The sequence below is a fragment of the Triplophysa rosa genome, linkage group LG11 (assembly GCF_024868665.1).
Source record: "Triplophysa rosa linkage group LG11, Trosa_1v2, whole genome shotgun sequence".
Taxonomy (NCBI): domain Eukaryota; kingdom Metazoa; phylum Chordata; class Actinopteri; order Cypriniformes; family Nemacheilidae; genus Triplophysa; species Triplophysa rosa.
This window is the reverse complement of record NC_079900.1, coordinates 9,586,998-9,610,881: the sequence shown is the minus strand read 5'-3', so window position 1 is coordinate 9,610,881 and position 23,884 is coordinate 9,586,998. Positions and strand designations below refer to the sequence as shown.

At 39.8% G+C, this 23,884-nt stretch overlaps 2 protein-coding genes across 5 annotated transcripts; one reads left to right on the top strand and one right to left on the bottom strand.

Annotated features, from left to right (window-relative positions):
- Positions 1–80: 80 nt before the first annotated feature.
- On the bottom strand, positions 81–11,308 carry atad5a (ATPase family AAA domain containing 5a). 3 transcript variants are annotated; one of them, XM_057345706.1, is made up of 24 exons: positions 10,595–11,308; positions 10,392–10,476; positions 10,174–10,242; positions 8,305–10,067; positions 8,149–8,227; positions 7,911–8,051; positions 7,672–7,810; positions 7,498–7,576; positions 7,204–7,385; positions 6,951–7,099; positions 6,688–6,838; positions 6,232–6,558; positions 6,003–6,099; positions 5,834–5,904; positions 5,601–5,731; positions 5,337–5,508; positions 4,972–5,148; positions 4,650–4,877; positions 4,504–4,568; positions 4,247–4,427; positions 3,893–4,047; positions 2,574–3,433; positions 1,969–2,127; positions 81–713 (listed from the first exon to the last, which is right to left on the bottom strand). In XM_057345706.1, the coding sequence occupies exons 3-24, from the start codon at positions 10,222–10,224 to the stop codon at positions 635–637; spliced, it is 5,436 nt and encodes a 1,811-aa protein (XP_057201689.1). In that variant the 5' UTR covers positions 10,225–10,242; positions 10,392–10,476; positions 10,595–11,308; the 3' UTR covers positions 81–634. The 3 variants fall into 3 exon arrangements, with proteins under 3 accessions (XP_057201689.1, XP_057201688.1, XP_057201687.1); XM_057345705.1 differs by having other exon boundaries at positions 10,392–10,472; XM_057345704.1 differs by having other exon boundaries at positions 10,392–10,438.
- Positions 11,309–11,498: 190 nt separating this feature from the next.
- Positions 11,499–14,894, top strand: ppp4ca (protein phosphatase 4, catalytic subunit a). Of its 2 annotated transcripts, XM_057345708.1 has the most exons (9): positions 11,499–11,618; positions 12,057–12,377; positions 12,526–12,577; positions 12,679–12,729; positions 12,846–12,947; positions 13,082–13,255; positions 13,344–13,470; positions 13,593–13,782; positions 13,923–14,894. In XM_057345708.1, the coding sequence occupies exons 2-9, from the start codon at positions 12,268–12,270 to the stop codon at positions 14,050–14,052; spliced, it is 936 nt and encodes a 311-aa protein (XP_057201691.1). In that variant the 5' UTR covers positions 11,499–11,618; positions 12,057–12,267; the 3' UTR covers positions 14,053–14,894. The 2 variants fall into 2 exon arrangements, with proteins under 2 accessions (XP_057201691.1, XP_057201690.1); XM_057345707.1 differs by having other exon boundaries at positions 11,518–12,377.
- Positions 14,895–23,884: the final 8,990 nt, after the last annotated feature.

Below are 23,884 nucleotides of genomic sequence, written 5' to 3'. Positions count from 1 at the left end.
ACAGTAAGTACTTAATATGGGTTTGGGCTAGCACCTAAAGATTAAGCACATACTAAGTACATATAGAACAGGACTGTAAAATAAAGTGCTACCATAAATTTGCAACAAGTGTTAAACTTCATTGTTCACCCTGTTATCACATACAAAAAAAGAACGTTATGTTGAAAAGTGCGTTTGACTAGGTTATAAAATGTTTATGTACAGTATATACTGTATAATGTCCAGGACTCAAATGAAAACTGCACAATTTAAAAGACTTTGTAAGTGAAAAACTGGATTCATGACTTGTAGTTGCATTTACACCAATGATCAAAACCAATGTAAGCTCCATGTCTTTTGAACCACATAAAGTGATGAAATATACAGGGCACCCAAGTCCACATTTTCATAGGACCATTATGTTTTTCAGCTTCACAGACCAAAATGCTTGCTGGCAAATAGCAAATTTATTACTTAAAACATTCTGAAAATGACAAAACGATTATCTTTATAACGAGCCACAGCAAATTTATTAAAAAAAAGTACAAATGTCCACAAGACAACATAAAACCACACACTTCATCGGAGTATATATTACTGTACAAATGTATATTAACCAGCAGTCCTTAACTGGCCGCTTAAAGAGGTGTGTAATTTAAGGAAACTCTGAGGCCAGACACTCCATGGTGCTTTTAGGAAGAGTGAAGTGAATACTATCCAAATAGTGCAAGAATCTGAAAAAGAGAAAACATGACACATTCAATTTTGACATTAAATATAAACACTCCACGGTCATAGATGTGCAAGCATAAAGAAATACGTTTAGAAAAGGACTAATCCACCATCAGTCATTTCTGACCTCTTCTATATTTAAGCTTTGCAAACCCACATCCTGTCCCTTCAATGCATTGCATGTAGTGCAGTGCACTTTGACCATATTTAGTTTACAACCACAAAGCAGTATCTTTTTAGTGACTCTTTCAACTTAACCCCAAATGCTGTTTCTAATCTGAAATGTGCCCATTGTGCAGATGGTGTTTCCTCATCAGTGTTTTAACTGTGTGGAATCTGAATAACTGGAAGTGATTTCACTTCTACAGGGGTTCTAACAAAGAGCAGACTGTAGATATATATATAGAGCAGGACCTCTGTTCGCAACATGGGTGTGCCCATTTCTTGTTGGTTTGTAAAAGAATGTGGAGTCAACTATTTAAAATCAGCTAGCAATGGAATGCCGTTTAGGTCTGTGAAACCTGTCTAAGGTAAACAAATGTACACGTATTCCTATAAGTAGATTATTTTAGACATGAAAAAGGTTTGTGTCAGAAAACATGCATTTATGCATGGAAGTAGATACATATCTATGTCAGTTTTTTATTCCAAATAAACTAGGAGACTAATAAAAAAACTGAGCTGTTTGATAAAACTGTCATTATTGTTATCATGCATGATTTACTAATTTTTTCGATTTCAAAACGGAATTCTTCTGCCTCAATGTGCCAGTACATATAGCACAATGCAGGTTTGAATAACCTTGTTAGTGCCCCACCTAGTGGACATTTCAAGTCTGATTCTGCTCAGAAAACAAATTATGCCTTCATAATAAAGCAGTCATGTAATTTTTCATATTTGGAAGAATAAGTAGTAACCAAACAGATCTCATCCACTATAAACTCCCACAGTATTCTGATCTGTTTGGTTACTGACATTATTCCAAATATCTTTTTTGGTCTAGCAGAACAAAGAAATTTATACAGGTTTGGAACATTCTGATGGCAAGTAAATGATGACAGAATTTTCAGTTTTGGGTGAACTGTCCCTTTAACACTTTATTGGTTTGATATAAATGGTGACTAATAATAATTATTTATGGCAAAAAGTAAAAATCACGAAATATGGAGATACGAGGTTTCAGAAGGACAGCAGCCATATCTGCATGTAAGCCATATGCATTGCAGATGGTTTGTAAATGTGGTTTCGAAATCTCACCTGCGTTTGATCTTCCCCTGCTCCTTCAGTCTCTCTGACTTACAGATGGCACGTAGAGAGGGCATGTAGTCCAGGGAAACGGCTGTTCGGTTCCCCAGAACTCCAGCCGATCTGCTGGACAGCACTGACCGCATCACCTCACTTCTCCTCTCCATCACCCTGCACCAAACATGATAAACTCATCTTACTAATCATTTAAATGTTGGCTGTCATCATGATGTTATGAAGAAGAATTGAAAACAAGCCCTCTAGTCATTTCAAACCTGTTTGACTTTGTTCCGCAAAAGACAAAATAAGCTATTTTGAAGAAAGCTGGTAACCGAACATCAGCGGCACCCAATGACTTCTATTTTATGGACGCAGAAACCAATGCAAGTGAATGGGGGCCAGTTAACAACATTCTTCAAAATGTATTTTTTGTGTTCTGCGGATGAAAATAAGTCATACAGGTTTAAAAATACAAGACGGTGAGAAACTTATGACAGAATTTCCGTTTTTGGGTGAACTATCACTTAAAAGACCCCAGGTTGAGTATAAATAAGCCAATTGGTCTCTACGATGAACCAGGTCTCTAGGAAATAACTACAGTGAAGCTGTATTCTCACCTTGCTTCGCAGGGTGTGGTTTGAGCAAGGCTGAAACTTTGCCTGTGTGGAGCCACAGGAAGGCTGAGCTCTACCTCTGCCTCTCTTCTGATGTCCTCTTCCAGTTTCTGTGCTTTATCCCATGCTTTAGAGACAGCAGCCCTGCACCGTCTAAAGCTCAAATGCCCGAGCACAGCATGGATTTCCTCTCCACTCACCCCATTCACCTGACTTCCACACTCTAACCGAACATCATCGGTCATCCCACTTTTGACCTCTGCACCGGTCCAGCAAAAGTCCTGTGGTCTGCAGGATCCCTCCGTCTGCAAGGGCTGGCAATGAAGCGACGAGTCCAGAAAGGACATATGGTCCATGTACTCTGCTAAGCTGCCTAAACACTGCAACACTGGCTCGCTCTTCTTTCTCTCAGCTTCAGATAACACAGCGCGCCTCTGTTTCACTGGAACACCTTCAGACACGTGTGACAAAGACTGATCTGCTTGTTTTTTCTTAGTCTTTTGAACAAAAGCTCTGCTGGGTTTCGACAGAGAGAGGAAGTCATCTGAATCCGAGTCGGAATGGAAAACGCCTTTATTGCCCATGCCAAGCTTCTTTCTCCCCTTCATTCTGGAGGACACTTTTAGAGGACTACAGTCATCAGAGCGCTCTTCCAGAACATCTGGTCTCACAGTCTGGGGTAAGTGCTCAGGTTGAGGTTGTGTGTTTGGTGCTGGTTGTGATCTGATGGTGGATGGCAGTAAGGGATGGGTGGGCAGAGGTAGAAGACTCTCCATATTTGAATAAAGAAGATTTACCCCCCTTCTGTGGACCTCTGAGAGAAGATCCCAGCATTTAATGCTTTCAAGTACTGAAGACTCGTTCTGTAAAACAGGAATTGATTGATCAAGAACCAATTCTTGAAATGAACATATTTCAATTTTAATACATTTAAAGGGACAGTTCACCCAAAAATAAAGTTTGTAACCAAACAGTTCTTTGCCACTATTAACTATCATCGTTGGAAAAATGACAATGGTAGTCCAAAGTGCCCCAGAACTGTTTGCTTCCTACATTCTTCAAAATATCTTCTTTTGTGTTCAACAGAACAAAGAAATTTATAAAGCAGTTTTTCCTACTATGGTAGTCAATGATGGCCTATTTGGAACAACTCAAGTCGAGGGGTGAGTAAATGATGACAGAATATTTATTTTTGGGTGAACTGTTCCTTTAAGTGCCCTGGTATCTCAAACAACCTCAATAGATAGATTTATATTAAAATGTTACGTTATACACGTCTATGGAACCATGGATATGTTTATTATAAAGACAAAAACACCTACCTTAAGCAACAATTCTTCAACATTTTCTGTTTCCAAATTCCAGATCCCCAACAAACTTTCTGTGCAAGCACTGTGGCAGGGTGGTAAACCATCCCCACACAGATCCTCACTTTTCACAGACTGATGACTGTCACTCTGAACATTACATATGACATCTATGGGGTGAAATGAGATGCACTTTATGTATATTTGTATTGTGTATTTGCATAATTAAGATAATTTAGACAGCCGAATACACAAAAAAAATCTGCTATATACTAAAAGGGGTTCCCCTTTGATTACGAGCCAAGAACCACTTTTAGTGCTATATAGCAGCTTTTCTTAGAGTTCTCTTTACGCATAAAATGTGTTTACCTGAGGTAGGTAGAGGCTTTTGAATCTGCTTTCCACCACCACTGCAGGCCCAGAACTGCAGGTGCAGGAGGCTTTGACGAATATCACACCTGTTCCAGTCCAGCAGAGAGGATACATCCCTAACATCTGTTCTCATGTTTTCTGCCAGACACAGCAGCTGCAGGTAACTGGACACATCTGCCTGAAAAAGCCCACAGATTAGACCACCATAAACAAGACGTGACAACATGCTCTCTTCTAAAGAGAAAGAAATTTACCACTGAAGGAGCTTTAAAATGGATCTCTTCAAAGTACCCATCAAAAGTAGCACCGAAAGTCAGATCTGCAAGAAAAAGCAAAGGTCTCATGATAACGGATTCATTTTTTACAAACTTATCCTGTCATTTATAGCAACTACACTTACCGCTGGTTGTCAAAATGACTGGTCTCTTGGTCGTGGCATTGAAGGTTTTTATTGCAGCCAGGAACCCAGTGTCTTCGTCGAAAATGATGTCCACCTCCTCGAATAAAATGAGGGATGTGGCAGCCCTCTTGCCCTGGTCTTCAGCAGAGATCTTAGTGCTCGCTGGTGTAGGACAAGAACCCTCTGTGCCTTTTTTGACGGTCTCCTTCTTTGGACATGTTTTTAACCCTAATAAAAGAAACATTGCACGAACCTCAAAAGATTAAAATAAAGCCTTTAAACATTTTCGTATTACCCGATAAATCTAAATTACTATTGTTACCAGTTTGTGCTTTCTTGTCCTGGTTGTTTGCTTCTTTGCTGGCAGGTCTTGCACCTGCTTTAAAGAAACTGGCCAGAGATGTAGGGGCTAATCCTCCTCTCCTCAATGGATTACTTTGAGGAGACTGAGGAGGCTTCCTGGGGGATGATACAACCCTTCTGGGCGAGTTTACCTTTCCTGTGATTCAAAGAGCAATGAGGCAAAAATTCACACCACACATTTTCTACCTAATAAAACATAAAAAGATCTACAACTTTGTTTATCTACAACTTTGAATTTTTTTAATTCTCTGGTTCAGATCAGGGTTGTATCTAAAATCTCCAGAGGATTAGACCCCTGTGTTAAAAAGTAGGAGGAGCAATTACTTGGAGAGGCTCCAGGTTTGGTGTTGATGCTTGTGCTGCTATAATTGCTGAAGTAGGATGGTTTTTGGGAGTTGACACCCTGGATGTCCACTTGGTGGGACTGAGTGGCTTCCTTCAGCTGTGACAAGATCTGGCGGCCACTTCTTTGAGAAGAGGAGTTCACCTCAAAAACCTTGAGAGAGAGAACAGGCTGCTTGAGTAACATACCACTTTTTGGAAGATTGTAGTCTCAAATGTAGTAACGCTAGACTTGATGTATCAGACCTTGAAGCCCAGCTCTTGAGCACAGGCATAGACTGCAGCAGTCTTGCCCACACCAGTGGGTCCAGTGATAAGCAGCGTGTTACACAGAAGATCTTCCATCTCCTCCAATCCCTCACCCATGAGCCAGGACTCTGGATACACACACAACTGGATGGTTAGGACTGCCTCATGCTTTCTGAATGTGTTGTGTATAGCAACTCTACAAATGTGCTGCTACACATTAAACTTTGTACCGTTAGCATCATCATCTTGCTGCTTTCTCTTCTCCTCTCGGTCAGCTCTCAGTTTCCACTCTTTTAGCCAGCTGAAAGCAAAACATTAAACAAACATGTTTATTAGTTAATTGGAATTTTGGAGTAAACGTTTATAACAATAACAATGGTATTCATTTTAAGGCAAGACCTGTGTAGCTTCCGGACGGATTCCATATTTCCAATTACATCACAGGAATGCTGTGGCTGATATTTCTCTGTCCAAAGCACATCCTCCTTTACTGCATCTACAAAACCAAACATGTATAAGATATTCCTTTAGAAAACAAACAAACTATCTAAAGATTGTTTTAAGGTTGCTAACAGTTCACACTTGACTGAAATGACAACTGTCTTTTCTCTTTAAACTAATTTGTCACCTTCTGTGCCGACAGCTCCTGGGGAGACACTCTGGTTCCTCACGGGCGATGTCACCTTTGCAGGCTTGGCTTCTTTATTCTGCTTCTGTCGCTGTAATCGACCTCTTCGACTTCTTCTAGAAAGCAGCGGTTCAGTAACATCCGGTGATGCGCGAGATGCAGAGCTGTCTGGCGAGTCAATGAAGATGTGCTCTTCATCTGTGTGACTGGACTTTGTTTTTTTCCCCACTTTGCCCGTTCCCTCTCCTTCATCTACACGCTTCCGTTTCCTTCCGATGCCATTAGATGACTCGGAGGGACAGAACGGTTTAGCCTGGCCTACAGGATCTACAAGGAATCACAATGCATTCAGTAAACATGCAGGCACTCACTCATAAGAAAAATCTATAAAATATTCAAGTGATAAGCAATCTTTTGTTAATATGGGCAACATTTTTGAATGTGTTCTTCACTTACCTAGGGCTGAGGCCTGGAGCTTGTAGTCTTCACGTCTCTTAACAAAACGCATAAATAACCTTTGGTGAGGAAAAGGGGGATTGGAAAACTTTATCTCCTCCAAAAGTTGCTGTCTGACAGACTCGGGCATCTCTTTCCAACAAAAAGAAACCTAAATGTGACACAGGTAAAAAAACATACTTAAACAAGTTTCAATATATTTGATAAAAAAAATACACAAAAGCAAATGTTAACCTTCAAAACAACATAAACAGGCTACAAACCCGCTGGTCAAATGTTTTCTTAGCAGGAACTGTAGTATAACTCAAGGACCTCTCCACAGACATCAGTGGTATAGATGGCAAATCATAAGACTCCTTTAAACACACCAGGAAGGGATTTGTAGGCCACTGGAGGTTCCAGATAGAACAATCTGATGAGAAAATAGAAATTTATAAATGTTCAAATATAGAGTACAACAATCTCAAACCCACACAAACTTACAACTTAAAATAAGAATGAAACCTTGAATCTTACCTGCAGCCCTCTGTTGGACATGAACCACTGTTAGAAATGAAGCACAGGCCTGACTGTAAGTCTCTCGACTGGCTGCGGTCTTTGCAATCTGCTTTTTGAAAGACTCTGGAAGGCCACTCTTCAAAAACTCTATCTTTGCTCTGAACTGTTCATCATCCTGTGAGGCCTCAGATGCCTCTTGACTGACAGGGTAAAGTTTGAAGACGTTTATGCATTTATTAAAACATTTTAAAACTGCAGATATAATTTGTGGACAAAAGATTTGTCGGCTGTTATTTATTATTATTATAATACCTGCTGTCGTCAAAGATAGAGATGACAGTTGACAGTCTCTGAGCCTTTTTCTCAATACACAGAGGGGCCGGTTTACCACCTAAAAAAAACAAAAAAACATCTAGCATCTTTTTCCACACATCTTTAATGTACTGTTGACTTGATAATTTTCTTATTAGCCAAAACGTCATTCACCTGTAGGTGTCTTGCAAGCTTTGCTCTGAGATGTACCTTTACCCAAAACCTCATTTAAACTACGAAGCTTCTGGCTTTTGCCACTTTCCTGTGTAGTGACTGGAGTGCTTTTACTTTCATCCAAAAATACAACAGAGTCCTGAGAATAAAGCAAAAGTGAGCATCACTTTCATGAATGGAATGGGAGAACAGCTTTCTAGATTAACAGCAGTGTACACAAGACACGTGTGATTTCATACCTCATTCTCACAGTAATTTACACTTCTTGTAGAGCGTCGTAGAGTTTCCTTCTTAGTAGTGTCCTTTTTGCTTTGCTGGAGGGCTTTGGCTTTCTCCACCAGCTTCTTAGCTTGTTTTCTTTTCTTATATGCATTCAGTTCCTAGGAAACATTTTGAGCAAGTAATTTTAACCGGGTATTGTCTGTGGATTACAAAATAAAAATAAATCTTCTTTCCATCACAAAAAGTGTTACTTACCCGTGATGAGAGAGGGCTTGATATTTCAAAGTCTCCAGCTTTAGTGGCAGATGATGGAAACACTCTGGTGATTATCATCCTGTAAGCAGATAAAAGTGAATTACATGAGACAATGAAACACAAAAGAAACATTTCAGGGAGACTGCAGAATTTTACCTGATGGGGCTGCCTTTCATATCTGGTGGGCACAGCATTTCCGCTCTATAAATGCCCTTTTTGTGCCTTTGAACCTTTGGAGTTGAGACCAGGGAGGGTGTATGAGTCACATCATCCTTCACTTTACTTGTTTGCCTTCTGTTCCGGGACGTTGAATTTGTGTTGAGCTCAGCGGCAGACTGCTTATGTGAAAGATCTCTGGTTGACCTCCTCAGCTCTCTGACAGTCTGTTTGTTGCTTTCATCATCAGCTGGGCTACTTTCCTTTTCATCCTCCATCTCTTTGATAAGTTCCTTGGGTTTATCAGTCTCAACTGGTACCTCTTTATCCATCTTAGCTGGTCTCTTTTTCCCTGCCTTCCTAAGTCGCTTATTTTTTTCGCCAGAACAGTTTTTCTGTTCTTCATTCTGCTCGGAGCTGGTCACAGGTTTGTTCTCCAGAGATGTGTCTTCTTGCTCCTTTTCCACTGCCTCAGGAACTGTCTCTTGAGCCTGGTTCTGTTTGCTTTGGCCTTTGTTGGGTTTGCTTTTAAACCCATCAAGGCTAGGTTGTTTGAAAGCATTCATAAACTGTTTTCTCTCTGCCTCAGTGCTTTTCGGATTGGGGGAAGACTCCAATACATCAAGTACCAAATCTTCTTCAAGAAGAACAACATTAGATTTCTTTTTGCGGTCAGGCACTACATCTTGTTTAACTTCTGGGTTAAGAATAGCCAAAGTTTTGTCCTCTTTTGCTTGACTTTTTCTGTTTCTACTAAAAATCCTTGCCACTTTTAAATCCTTGGCAACCTTGACCAACTCATGTTTGGGGGAAATGGAATGCACCTCAGCCTGGACCGTGAGAGTTCGAGGAGAGACCTGTAGAGGAACAACTTCATCTTGTTGTTCCTCTGTAATCTTATCATTACAGAGATTAATTATAGCTGATGCCTCAGGAACAACGCAGTCAGAACTGGAAACGGCGTTTCCCTCAACCTGCTTTTGGCTCTCATTAAACACAAAGTCTTCAAATGATATTGTGACAGTGCTGGTACTATGAGTGGATATCTTATCCGCACATCCCTCAGGTTTTGCATCACATATAGGCTGATCAGAATCCTGAACACTACCTGCACAATGCTTTGCCTCTTCACAGCCACTCTTTGCCTTTCGGTTTCTTCTCAAGCCAGATTTCTTGTTTTTACCCTTCTCCTCCTCAAGAGCTTCAGGAGCAGGATTCCCACAATCTTTCTTCCTGTTTTGGTTTAATAGGTACTTTTGTTCAGAGCTTTCTACTGAATCTTTTGTGGCGTTTGGATCAGTCTTTGCCGGAATTTTCCTTATACCTGATTCTTTATCTGAAGAGACATCATGTCCAGTTTTATCCTGAAGGGCAGAAGCATCACAACCCTTGGTACTTTCCTTTATAGCAGAGTCTTTACGGTCATCTATCAAGATAACATCGTCGGTGGCAGCCACTTTCTCATCCTCATCTTTGGACTTCTTCATCTCCTTGGTCCTCCTGGTTCGCTTCAGACCTTTCGATCGTAAAGGCTTGCCGGGAATTCCATGTCCACCAACTTGCTCTGAAGGTTGCAGGGAATTCTCTTTAGCTACCTGAGAGCAGCTTTTTATTTCTTGAGCAGGTGAGGTCCTCTTAAAGTAGTCCATAATGTTGTTGGTTCGTGGTGGCGAGAAGGGTTTTTCCACCGGCTTGGGCGCAAAGTAACTTGCAATAGTCTTGACAGGTGGTGCTACTGCATCTTTCCTTAATTCCTTGCATGGCTGGAGGCAAAGATCAAAATAAGCAAAGTGTCAAAAATAATTCACCTCCTTCAAATAACTTGCATACAATGCATTGCTATATGAGCGAAATGACAATGACAAATACCTGACTCTCAAAATCCTCCATGACAGCTGCCATAGCAACAGCCCCAGTCATCGTTTTACCCCTAAAAACCTTGAGGCATCAGATAAAAAAACAAGTTTAGAGTATAAATAAGCACAAAAATAGTCACGTAATTCATGGTTATATTTTCATGTTTACATTGGACCAGGCGTGTTTGCACAATGTAAGAGAAAAGGTAAGGAACTCATTCAGGCACTCACCTATTCTTGTGTTTCCTTCGGGGATGCGTTGCAACATAATCCGACAACTTTCAAAGTAAAAAGTGGACAGCGAATTAAAACCTATCTGAGCAGAACAATGGTGTTTAGCAAATACTATCTAACAACACATTTCCTAAACATCGACACACATGCCAAAACAAGCATAACACGTTGCATTAGCCAAACATCAAAACCCGACTTACTTAAAAATATTCTTTTGGTAATCAAACGTTCATTGGAGGAGTTTATTCAAAGTCCATATTCTGTAATAATGTACGTTTCTGTTGAGTTGAATTGTTTTCTGCAAATGGCGCCAAATATCGTCGGTCTTTCGCCGCGCCGGTTCCACCAATCACAGCTCGTGTCGTCATAGACGCTGAAGCAGGAAAAGAGCGTTTTCGGACAACATTGGATTTCAAAATAGTACCGTGCTTTCTGTGATGTTTACTTGCTTTCCGTCAACTTGACTTTTTTGGTTCGGTGATCAAATCAAAGTCAATGAATTTAAAGTCTACAACAAAACATGAAAAAAGTGTAGACATAATAATGGAAAATAAGGAAATAAATGGAAAAAAAAATTATATACAGAAAATTATAAAATAAAAAAGATATGCTCCTCTTTGACTTATTTATGTACATTAATGTTAACATTGTGGTATGTTCCACAATGTCTCTTGATTAACGTGATCTTTTAATAAATACTCAGACTGTCAAAAACGGCAATATCTTGAAATTAAACCGACTAGGTTAAAGTTTCAATGCAAATGATCAAAGTTCGAGATTTTTTGTATTAAGAACAGTTAACGGTGTGGAAAAATGCAGACGGGCTCTGGGAACCCTTATTTTGAAAGCAAGCGAGAACTGCCTATCAGCCGCACTCTAATGAGATTCTTAAGGAAGATAGATTTGTTTAATAGAATTGAGGTGCTGTTTTTTCCTTTCTTTCTTTTCTTTGTTTCTAATTATTTGTATTAGCATTTTTGATAATCACTTTAAATAATCTCTCTGTGTAACCACCCATCAACGGTCCACACTCCAGCCCAGTAGGTGGCGGGAATGCACCGAATGTTTGTTTGCCACCCGCCATAAACGCAAAACGAAGAAGAACAAGAAGCTTCCCATCCGTTTGTATGCGTCTGTGTTCACACTTGCAGGCCGGCGCCTTTTCAATTTACCATCTACAAAAGAAGCAGCCGATGCCCAAAAGAATTACGTATAAAGTGCAAGGTATCTTATATGCATTTACAAATAGATTTCAATATATGAACCATAATCCTGAAATTAGACGTACTCTCATGAGACTCGAGCAAACCCAGCGCAGCATGATTAGCAACTGTGCTAACCGCTTTGTTTGTACACCTTTTAAAAGTCTGTCAGCCATTTAAATGCATGAAATATGCTCGTTTTGCAATGACGTCGTATTATATTCATCATTTGCTCAAGTTAACAAAGTTCGTTAAATTGGTGATTTACTTGCGCCTAAGACTTGGCTAAATTTACCTGATTTCATGTTACCTTAATGTTTGGTATGTAACGTTACAGAACTCCGTACATTCGTAAACCAACCATGATACAGTGATCCTAGATGTATGTTGTATTTAATTCTTATTTTTAACTATTTTTATTTTGTGATCATTTAAAGTTTGTTGTTCCCTTCTTTTGCAGTTTTTTATTTGTCTAGACATTTTTGGGAACCATCTTGGTGTGTGTAAGCATGTGCACGACCTCGTAGCCTTTTCATTTCTTGGGAGAGTGAATGCATGAATGAATGAATGAATGAATGAGTGAGAGTGTGTGGTCTCTGTGAGACTAGCAAAGCCAGTGAGAGGGGTTGGCATCAGCCTCACATTGAGGAGTATTGTTGTGAAGTGTATGCATGTGTGTCATCATGGGGGACGTCATTGACCTGGACAGACAGATCGAGCAACTCAGACGCTGTGAACTTATCAAGGAAAATGAAGTCAAGGCATTATGTGCCAAAGCAAGGTAATACTGATAATACTTGATCCTTAGTCATTCGAGATTAAAGCTACCCCATTATGAAGGTTTTTTGGCTTTACATTTTCACAGAATAGCTATGCATAACCCATGGGTATTGTTAATAGTGGTTATTGTGTATTTGTCTCCATTATAGGGAGATCCTGGTTGAAGAGAGTAATGTTCAGAGGGTAGATTCCCCAGTCACAGTGAGTATTTTTATATAAAGCTATCCACTTATTTCCATGCTGTGTTTTATAGGGTTGTGTTATTTTAAAACCAACCCACAATTTTGTTTGGTGCTTTGCAGGTATGTGGTGATATACATGGCCAGTTCTACGATCTAAAAGAGCTTTTCAGGGTAAGTGAAGTCATGTACAGTACATTACAACTTGCATTTGTGGGGCCAGAAAGACTAACATTTAGAAAACATTACATTGAACTGTATTCCCTGAATATCATCATCTGTTTCTGCAGGTGGGAGGTGAAGTTCCAGAGACAAACTACCTCTTCATGGGAGACTTTGTGGACAGAGGCTTCTACAGTGTGGAGACGTTTCTATTGCTGCTAGCATTAAAGGTGCAGAACTGATTTGTTTTTATCTGGCTACAGCCCTTGGACAATAGAGAATCAGAGATAATCTTGCACTACTAAAATAAATTTAAGTCAACGTTGTTTCCCTTATTCTCAGTCTTTTATATAAATACTTTCAGGTGCGATACCCTGACCGGATAACACTAATAAGAGGGAATCACGAGTCAAGGCAGATCACCCAAGTCTATGGCTTTTATGACGAATGTCTTAGAAAATATGGCTCTGTTACAGTATGGAGGTACTGCACAGAGATCTTTGACTACCTGTCTCTCTCTGCCATTGTTGATGGCAAGGTGAGTTCTCTTGTTTTTCAGTTCATGTCTACTTTAATTTATTAATGGTATAAACTTTGGAAGTACTAACCTGAGTTTTTATTCCTAGGTATTCTGTGTGCATGGTGGCCTTTCCCCATCCATTCAAACTTTGGATCAGATCAGGACCATTGACCGAAAACAAGAAGTACCTCATGATGGACCCATGTGTGACCTACTGTGGTCTGACCCAGAGGGTGAGACTCACTTTTTTTGTCATTCTTAATAAACATATGTATGCATATGATCTCTAGTAATAATCTACTTGTTGAGACATATAAAATATTGTCATACAAAGCTAAGATTTTTTTTTGTCTAGACACCACAGGGTGGGGTGTAAGTCCACGTGGAGCTGGGTATCTGTTTGGTAGTGATGTGGTAGCACAGTTTAATGCAGCCAATGATATCAGCATGATCTGCAGAGCTCATCAGCTGGTTATGGAGGGCTACAAGTGGCATTTCAATGAGACCGTGTTGACAGTGTGGTCTGCTCCCAATTACTGTTATAGGTGGGTTAATTTTTAGTCTTTATTTGGTCACACAACATTTGTGCGTGAAAATGGCAATTTACATGTGAATATGCACATATTTTACAGAAATTGATGTCTACCCAGGTATTTTTGTCATTACATTATTATTATTTTCTTAGGTGTGGTAATGTGGCAGCCATTTTGGAACTTGATGAACATCTCCAGAGGGAGTTTATCATATTTGAAGCTGCTCCTCAGGAAACCAGAGGCATCCCCTCAAAGAAACCAGTGGCAGACTACTTTCTTTGACCTTTCGGATTGGAAGCATCTGAAATAGCTTTTAATTTTTTGAACTAAATTTTATCTGCACAACATTAAGTACTTCTGTGAATGGACCAGTTGCGGCATTTACTGCCTGTTTCTAATTTTCTTTCACATTATTCCTCACAAACTTGTTTCTTACATCTTGTAAAATGTAAGTATTGAGACTCTCCCTATTTGTGTGATAGTTTTGTATTTTTGAACTTTGATATTTTTTCCAACTAAACAATAAAATGTTTGGATTTATATATGTGCATACGAATATCTATGCAAAAATGTGTATACTCATAAACGTACTTCTCAATTTATGGTTGGATAATGATGCAGAAAATAAAGTTCTTTAGATTTAAACATCTGAAAGTGATTATAGTCAGTTCACTATCACTATTATCATTACACATATGTAACAGCACAGCAGAGATCTTAAGTATTTACCTATGGCACTGGACAGCACCACCTTTTAAGATATCAGATGTTTCCTTGGCAAATGACAAACCTGGGGCCCATTCGTCATACCTTGCTTACTACATCCAAGATCAAATGAAACATCCGAGATAGCCTAATCATGATCTGGATAATTTGGTTCGTCGAAAGCACCTGTTGTTGATGATTAGTATATCTGGATTAAATTGTCTGGGATCATTGCAAGCTCACAAACTGTTTGGAAAGGCAGCATACAGTATATCGATAGAAGAACCAGTGATCAGCAGTGCTGCTATTGGCTGGTTGTTACGTCAAAAGACATAGTTACGTCCATATTATTTTTGGAAGATTATGACAAATTTTAAAACTTTTTTTAAAATGTCAGGAACACTTCAAACGATGCACAGACAGATTATTTTCAGAGATATTTATTACATTTTAAAGTTGTAAACTGAAGTTGTTTTTTAGTTGTTTTTATAATCAGTTGTTTTTATAAAAGTTGTTTTTATAAATAAAGTGGTTAATTGCAATGGGATGGTGTTTTCCCCCCACAAAATAACGTGTTTTATACCCAGTACTCGAGTTGATGGGGGATGAGGGGGGATGGCATCCCCTCTGAATTAAAGATGATCAAAATCATCCCCCTTCCCATCCCCTGTTATTTTATTAAAGAATGTGTAAATATTACCAGTGGTAATTTACCACTATTTCAACATTTAGTTTTTGCGAATATTGAATATGCTAAAATACCGTGGAGTTGGGGAACGTGCACATAATGACACGACGATTTGTTTTAAATTGACGTCACACCAGTCAGTGACATAGCAGCGCAGGTGCCGGTGATTTCAGCATCCTGGCCAAGCGACATGGACAGCTTGACCTGAGGGACTTCGGCTTTAAGAGGGCAAGAAGTAGCACTGAAGGTAAGTCAAGAGTCAGGAATACTTTTGATACGTCACCAAAGGCGGAATCTCTGGACAGAGGCGATACAAACAGAGGTTTGGAGTGCTCTAGTACTTATGTCTTTTTTGTTTGTTTTTCCTGTTTTAAGCTACTCTTCTTTAATCACTTTTACCAGGGACGAATTGCTTAACATTAAGCTATGCCCTTCTATCAATCTTTTCCCTAATTTTGAAAATTCAGACGTCTTACTGGACATTTTACTCGGAGGAGCGGCAGCTCTGTACAAACGCTCTAAAAGACGCAAGCGGGGAAAGCGAGCGGGTGCGCTCGTCAGACTCCGACGACGCGGATTTAGGACCCCGCTGCCGAGTATACACCTGGCGAATGTCCGCTCCCTTACCAACAAAACGGACGAAATACTCTTACTCACCAGGACAAACAAAGATTTTTCCAACTCCGCTGCGCTGTGTTTCACAGAAACATGGCTCAATGACACCATACCGGACAGCGCGTTACATCTGCCGGGTTTTCAGCTGTTCAGAGCGGATCGCATTGCCGAGTCAACAGGGAAGACACGTGGTGGTGGATTATGTTTTTATATAAACGAAGGTTGGTGCAGAGATATAACAACACTGAAGAAGATGTGCTTTTCGTACTTAGAAGCGTTCTCTATCAACTGCAAACCTTTTTATTCGCCACGCGAGTTTTCCTCATTTATTCTCGTGAATGTTTACATTCCTCCACATGCTTGTGCGAGCGCGGCGCTGCAACAGCTGGCGGATTACATCACTGACACGGAGCAGCAACACCCGGATTCTCTTATTATTATTATTGGGGACTTTAACAGAGCAAACCTCTCCCGTGAGCTGCCAAAATACAGGCAGCATATCACATGCCCCACCAGAGACAGCAACATTCTGGATCACTGTTACACCACAATACGGGATGCATACCACTCTGTTCCCAGAGCAGCTCTGGGTCTCTCTGATCATTGCCTGGTTCATCTTCTTCCGACCTACAGACAGAAGCTTAAATCTGCCAAGCCTGTAGCAAGAACAGCAAAGAGATGGAGCAGCGAAACAGAGCGGGCCTTACAAGCCTGTTTCGACTGCACGGATTGGAGTGTCTTTGAAGCTGCAGCCACTGATCTGGATGAGTTAACTGACACAGTGACATCCTACATCAGCTTCTGTGAGGACATGTGTATTCCCACCAGGACTCGCTTAACATACAACAATGACAAACCATGGTTTACAATGAAACTGAGACAGCTTCGTCAGGCCAAAGAAGATGCTTACAGAAGTGGGGACAAAGTCTTGTATAATCAGGCCAAAAACACACTGACAAAGGAGATAAGAGCAGCTAAGAGAAGCTACTCTGAAAAGCTGAAGAACCAGTTTTCAGCCAACGACCCTGCATCGGTGTGGAAAGGCCTGAAAGACATTACCAACTACAAGCCATCATCCCCTCAGTCTGTGGGTAATCAACGACTGGCTGACGACCTGAACGACTTCTATTGTCGTTTTGAAATGCAGAGTCTCACCCTTCACACCCGCCCTGACCCTATCTCTGCTATACCATTAACACCTCCTCTTGACATTCAACCTGCACTTAAGATCTGCGAAGAGGATGTTTGCCAGCTTTTCCGCAAACAAAAGATCAGAAAAGCACCAGGCCCAGACAATGTCTCACCCTCCTGCCTGAAAGTCTGTGCGGAGCAGCTGTCGCCCATCTTCACTAATATTTTTAACAGATCTTTGGAGCAGTGTGAAGTCCCTTCATGCTTCAAACGCTCCACCATCATCCCTGTACAGAAGAAACCCAAAATATCTGGACTTAATGACTACAGGCCTGTTGCTTTAACATCTGTGGTCATGAAGTCATTTGAGAGACTTGTACTGGCCCACCTGAAGGACATCACCAGACCACTTCTTGATCCCCTCCAGTTTGCTTACCGAGCAAACAGGTCTGTGGACGATGCAGTAAACATGGGACTGCATTACATCCTACAACACCTAGACAGACCAGGGACTTACGTCAGGATCCTGTTTGTAGACTTCAGCTCGGCCTTCAACACCATAATCCCAGACCTCCTCCTGCCCAAGCTTACCCAGCTCTCTGTGCCAACCTCTACCTGTCAGTGGATTATTAACTTCCTGTCGAACAGGCAGCAGCTAGTGAGGTTGGGAAAATTTAAATCCAGCACATGTACCATCAGCACCGGAGCTCCTCAAGGATGTGTTCTTTCTCCACTGCTATATTCACTCTACACAAACGAATGCACCTCTACAGACCCTTCTGTCAAACTCCTGAAGTTTGCAGATGACACCACAGTCATTGGCCTTATTCAAGACGGTGATGAATCTGCCTACAGAAAGGAGGTTGCTCAGCTGGCTGCCTGGTGTAGTCAAAACAACCTAGAGCTGAATGCATTCAAGACAGTGGAGATGATAGTGGATTTCAGAAGGAACCCTCCATCACTTCCTCCCCTCACCATCCTGGACAGCACTGTGGATACTGTGGAGTCATTCAGGTTCCTGGGCTCCACCATCTCTCAGGACCTGAAGTGGGAGTCCCACATAGACTCCATTGTAAAGAAGGCCCAGCAGAGGTTATACTTCCTCCGTCAATTGAGGAAGTTCAACCTACCACAGGAGCTACTGACCCAGTTCTACTCAGTGGTCATCGAATCTGTTCTGTGCACTTCAATTACTGTTTGGTATGGCTCGGCCACCAAATCAGACCTACGAAGACTACAACGGACAGTTCGTAGTGCTGAGAAAATTATTGGTGCTCCTCTGCCCACACTTCAGGACCTGTACGATTCCAGAGTGAAAAACAGGGCAAGAAAAATCATCATTGACTCCACACACCCAGCACACAAACTCTTTGATCTGCTGCCCTCTGGCCGGCGCTTTAGAGCACCAAACACCAGGACTTCCAGACACAGAAGCAGCTTCTTCCCCCAGGCAATCTCCCTCCTAAACAGATAACTGCTCCTTAAGAGCAATATTCCACTTCCACTACTCCTATAGTGTGCACTATAGTGCCTTATTATATCTACATCTTATGTATACATGTATATAACACTACCTCTACTTACTAAATTATCCATTTGCACAAGTGTACATACAATCTGTTAATATGTTTATTCTACTATATACTACCCTGTACAATGTCTCTTATATGTTATTATCCCCCATTTTCTGTAAAATAGTCTTTATTTTATATATGCACAATTTAGAATGTTTTAGACTGTAAATCGTATTATATTGTATTGTCATTGTGTTGAATGTCTGTACTAGAAGCTTCCAACACCAAAGAAAATTCCTTGTGTGTGCAAGCACACTTGGCAATAAAGCTCTTCTGATTCTGATTCTGATTCTGATAACAACACAGTTAACGATGTTAGTTAGTTTGGAGCTTTTTTTCTTGTTAGTTAACGCCAGCTAGCTAGCTAACGTCAGGTTAGACTTTACGTTCACAAAGTTAATGTTAGATTTGGTTTCTGTTTCACCTGGAATATCTTACTGCAGGGTTTCCCACAGCACTTTACAGCGGCCGCCTAAGCAACACACGCCCGCCTCCTTAACTAGCCTAAGTAGAAAAAAAAATGTTTATTAGCGTTATCCGCCATGTTAATCTGTCATGTCCGATCAGCGGCATGTGGTGGAATGTCATCGCGCTATCTATCATCGTTCGCCAAACATTCTACGACATATAAATGGCAAGTGCAAGGAAAGCCATTACTTTTCCTTGCATGAAACTAAAGACTAACAAAACTAACACATTTTCTGGGGGAAACATTTCTCTAATTGAATATGGGCTAGGTGACTGGGTTCAGAATTGTTGCAATATTCTGAATAAATAAACTATGATCCGCAAATAAATATAGAGAGTTTCACAAACATTTTTTAAATCCACATATGCACAAAAAGCGATATTTGGCACTAAATATAGAAGGAATGCGGTTATAATATAGCAAACCACGCTATTGAATTATAAAAAAGCCAATATCACTGCAAGGAAAATTCCTTCACCGTGACAGCGCTACGTTCCCGACTACATTACAGTACATTACACGTCACATGTCTTTAGGATGTGTGTGAAAGCACGCACAGGTTCCAGAAATTCACTGGCAGTATGAACCAAAATCAACCGATCCCGTCATCCCGGGACACATCTTCCGCATATTTTCCGGGATCTCTGTATGAAAAGGGCTTTACTGAAATGCCATGTAATATCCAGTGCCTTTTGTGCATTTGTATGGAGAACCCATTAATTTGTACAATTAGCTTCAATTCATTTTTATTTGGCAATTTCATATTGTGCTTCATACTTTTTTCATCGAAGAGAAAAGTTGTGTTGCCTCCCTTGCGTTCTTATTGCCCCCGTTGTTTTTTATTTGCCAATAAATAAATGAAATAAACAGTATTTTGAAGATGTCCTATGTGTCATTTAAAAGGCAGCAATATATACATAATTATAACCCAACAATATTGATTTATTTAGCACCAGGAAAAATGGAGACGTATATCGTATAACACGCTATATAAGAGCACTGCCACAACCCTTTTTATTAACTACAGTAAATTGATTACCTGCAGTTGTATACCAATATTTACTATGGTAAGGTTCGAAAACACGCATTTTACTAGGCCTACATCGTTTACTTTTGGGGTTGCTGTGTGAATTTGAGAATATATTGTGTGCACAAGAAAATATTCAAAGGATCGACATCCTTTGTTGTGGCAAGAGTTAAGACCGTATACAGAACAGTTTAACCACAGCAGAGATCATTCAGGAATGGGATAAACAGAGATGACTGATTAAATTACGTTTTATTTTGAATTATGAATGACATAGAAATTTACAGTGCTGATGATTTCCCCCACGTTAATTCTGCCATCGTTATACTGGTAGTAGCCTACACCGACAGCTGCAGTGCGCATTGCAATGCAAACGCTGCGCACCTTGAAACTCCACGCCACGCTGAGTGTGCGGCGCGAACTAGCTGTTTACCCATGCAGTATCTGGGAAACAGATTATATTTTATCGAATGCCAAAATCGGAATTTATCACTTTGGTACATAAAGACAATAAAACGGCTGGCTTGCAGCAGACCAAATCAGTCCTCAGTCACCGGGATTGTCCACCCCAGTCCGTGCACGCTGTTATCAAGTCATAAACATATCAGTCGTTTGTTACTAACATAAGGACAATGCATAGAAACACAAGCAATCATTACTGAGTAGTATAAAGAAGAGGCCATTCACATTTCTTAGTATATCCCGCATTTTAGACCGGCTCTAGCCGCCATGTTAGCTCCCTGAATCTTAGTGCAGAACAAAACGTGATTGGCTGAAGTTAGAACGTGCCCTATTGGACAACGAAAGCGGAAGTTACCCGATTGGCCTGCGTAGATAGTGGGCGGAGTCCACCTATTTGTGGATTGTGTGCACGTCTTGACGTTAGAAATGTTTCAAAATCCACAAATGCACAGAAAGCGATCTACAAATGTGCAGAAAGCGATCCCCAAATGTGCAGAAAGTGATCTACAAATAAATGCCATTGAAATAAAGTTGTAAATATTTTTTATTTGCAAATCTCATTGTATTTATTTGTGAATTCCATTTCTTTTTGTGGAACGTCTAACATGTATTTATGGTTTGCTTTTTGTGCATATGTGGATTTAAAAAATGTTTGTGAAACTCTCTATATTTATTTGCGGATCATAGTTTATTTATTCAGAATATTGCAACAATTCTGATCCCATAGGTGACTGCCCTCTTATTTTATAAAAAAAACCTAACTTGACAGTAGGCTACTTGACTGTCTGCTCATTCTAACAAAACCCCTTTTTTGTCTTTTGTTTGGCCACCTCAAGTTTAAGAAATGTCAGGTGGTGCTATGTATTTGTATTATATGTATTATTTTCAGATTTTGTAAATGGTACATTTGTTTAATCCATTTGTTCTTGCACTTCAATTATAATGGACTTGACTTGAGAGGACTCATGTTCATTTACAATGTTTTGTGAGGTTTTGTTTCAACATTTAATAGATGTATGAAGTTGCATTTGCACCCTGTGGGAAAATGTGTCCTCTGTATTTACCCCAACTATGTAGGAGCAGTGGTAGCCATGCCAGCCTGGGGACCAACTCCAATTCTGAGGTGCCTTGGTCAAGATCAATGACAGGAGTATCTGATATAATATATCAATAGCATGCATGTTGTTTTAGAGTAATATAATATAATAATTATCTTTGTGCTTAAACAATAATCAAAAGGGAACACCGTTGGTCTCCCACCATATGCGCTGTCATCAGCACAAATGATCTGTCCCTAAACAAAGTTAAATCCAATCCACCATCCCCCCTGATTTTTTTTTACAACTCAAGGACTGTTTATACCCATTAGTGTTCACTGCATAGGATACTGAGGAAAGTGTCTGGAGGACTGTCCATTTCTTAAACTCCGTAGCAGTTGCAGGAGTCCACACCATCTGAAAGGCATACATCTGCCAAGTCTGCACAAAGATGGGGAAAATATAATTTTGCTGTGCTATTTTATTGCTTTTAATGTATTGTGAATTATTGATTTCTCTCCACGAAAGGCACAAGGCGCATCCATGTATAACTTTTTTTAAGCCTTTAAAGGTTGAATATATGCAAAAAAGCCAAAACTTCAGTACATTGACCTTAACAATATAAAGAATACAAACCTAAAACTGGAGATTTAGAAATGATTTCTAGATTGTTTACTGACCTAATATCTCTTATTGCAGGTAAAAGATGGCACTGATACCTGCCTATTATCAATGGAGATTAAAAATAAAATGCATGTGGGCCTAAGCATGTTTGTGTTGTTTTTTTTTATTTAAGAATAATAAAGAAATGGTATTCCAAAAGTTACATCTCATGAAGCTCAGTCTAAGTGTAGTGGTTTTTGGATCATCATCAGGCTGCACCTCCATCACAGGTCTCCTCTATTTTCCTCTATATTCTAAATCCTTAATTTCTATCAGTTTCCCAAAGGTCATTTCATGATCCTGTCCTGGCTAGAGCTGCAGTGTGACGGGTTTGGGTCAGGGAATGAGTCTTCAAACATAGTCCTATCGTAAATGTGACTGTTGACTCGTGCAGATTCAGGTCATTTTGCTTCAGTGCTGGTGATACTGTAGGTGCACATTAGGTCACACACCATCTAAGAGATTTAGTCAGTCAGCTTCCTTGTTGATTCAATTCGTTTTTGCTTAATACCATTACTAATATTTAAATTAATATTACCTGTAAATATTATAATTTATTTTCAGAAATTAACCTGAGGCCTATGGTGCAGTCTATGACATCAATCAAGATGCATACAATGCTCCGTGACATGATCATGACTGCAGAATCTTTAGTTCCCTTATATAATATTTATTGGTAGAAAAAACAATGTTACAAGCTGGGGTTTTAAGAGATTGAAATACTGCAAATGGCAGGACAGACTGCATTTTTATAAATTCCCTGCATCATATATATACATGTGCACTGTCTGTGCTTTTATATATATTTAATATGAAGGTCCAACAAATTAATATGGCAAATATCTCCTCCACAAGAAAAAAACCCCTATTTTATTTATTCATTAATTTATTTTATTTTGGTCCTCACTGAACACTTTTCAAAGTAAATAAAAATTGTTCTAAATATATTATATTATATAAATATATTATATATTGTTCTAAAAGCAAAACATTGCGTTAATTACATGTTAAATTTGCAAAGCTCTTTCTATTAATCCTGTACCTTGCGCAACATGTTTGCTTTTGTATGAATGAAGCCAATTTTACTGCGACATGGCCGCGATCTAATCCTGTTTTAAATCAAATCCAGCTAACTGAGTTAGCGAGGTACGAAGAACGGGCCCCAGGTGATCAGAAGCCTTGCTCCATAAAACAATCCAGTTTTTGTTAGTCTGACTCATCAGCTGGTTCTGTTCCATAATACAAATTCAATACAGTTCAGATTCATCTTATGCTGGGAAACTGCCTAGCCCTGGGTAAGCTAAAGCCAGGTGCACACTGGAAAATGTTTGCCATCAGATACATTCTACCTATGACATAAAACTTGCATGTGTCTACTTTTTAAAAGGCTGTACTGACTCATTTAGCACAGTCCGGCAAAAATCCAACAGTGTGCACCCAGCTTAAGCCTAGTTGTTGCTTATCCAGAGTTCCACTAACAGTAATCGCTGGGAATGCAATTGTATTACAGCTGAATCTCTGGCATGCCATAGAATTCTTTGACTATGAACCACGATCAGTACAAAAATGGAAGAATATAAACTGATCAAATAAATGATAGGCTACAGTGTTAATCCAATGTGTGTTTAGTTATGTTATGTGAAATTTCTTTTAAAAAAGCATTTAAATTATTTTTATTGTGATTTAAACTACCTCAATTGAAAATCAAATAATACGTTTGTGTAATTATATTAGGTCACAATT

Bases quoted from the DNA above. Each gene is read 5' to 3' on its own strand.
- atad5a (XM_057345706.1), bottom strand. From the start codon at position 10,224: ATGACTGGGGCTGTTGCTATGGCAGCTGTCATGGAGGATTTTGAGAGT. The intron at 7,386-7,497 runs GTATTATAATAA...TTACCCTGTCAG, and splicing joins TCTATCTTTGACGACAGCAG to TCAAGAGGCATCTGAGGCCT. The intron at 2,128-2,573 runs GTGAGAATACAG...TGTTTGGTGCAG, and splicing joins ACCACACCCTGCGAAGCAAG to GGTGATGGAGAGGAGAAGTG.
- ppp4ca (XM_057345708.1), top strand. From the start codon at position 12,268: ATGTGTGTCATCATGGGGGACGTCATTGACCTGGACAGACAGATCGAG. The intron at 12,730-12,845 runs GTAAGTGAAGTC...CTGTTTCTGCAG, and splicing joins ATCTAAAAGAGCTTTTCAGG to GTGGGAGGTGAAGTTCCAGA. The intron at 13,256-13,343 runs GTGAGTTCTCTT...TTTTATTCCTAG, and splicing joins CTGCCATTGTTGATGGCAAG to GTATTCTGTGTGCATGGTGG.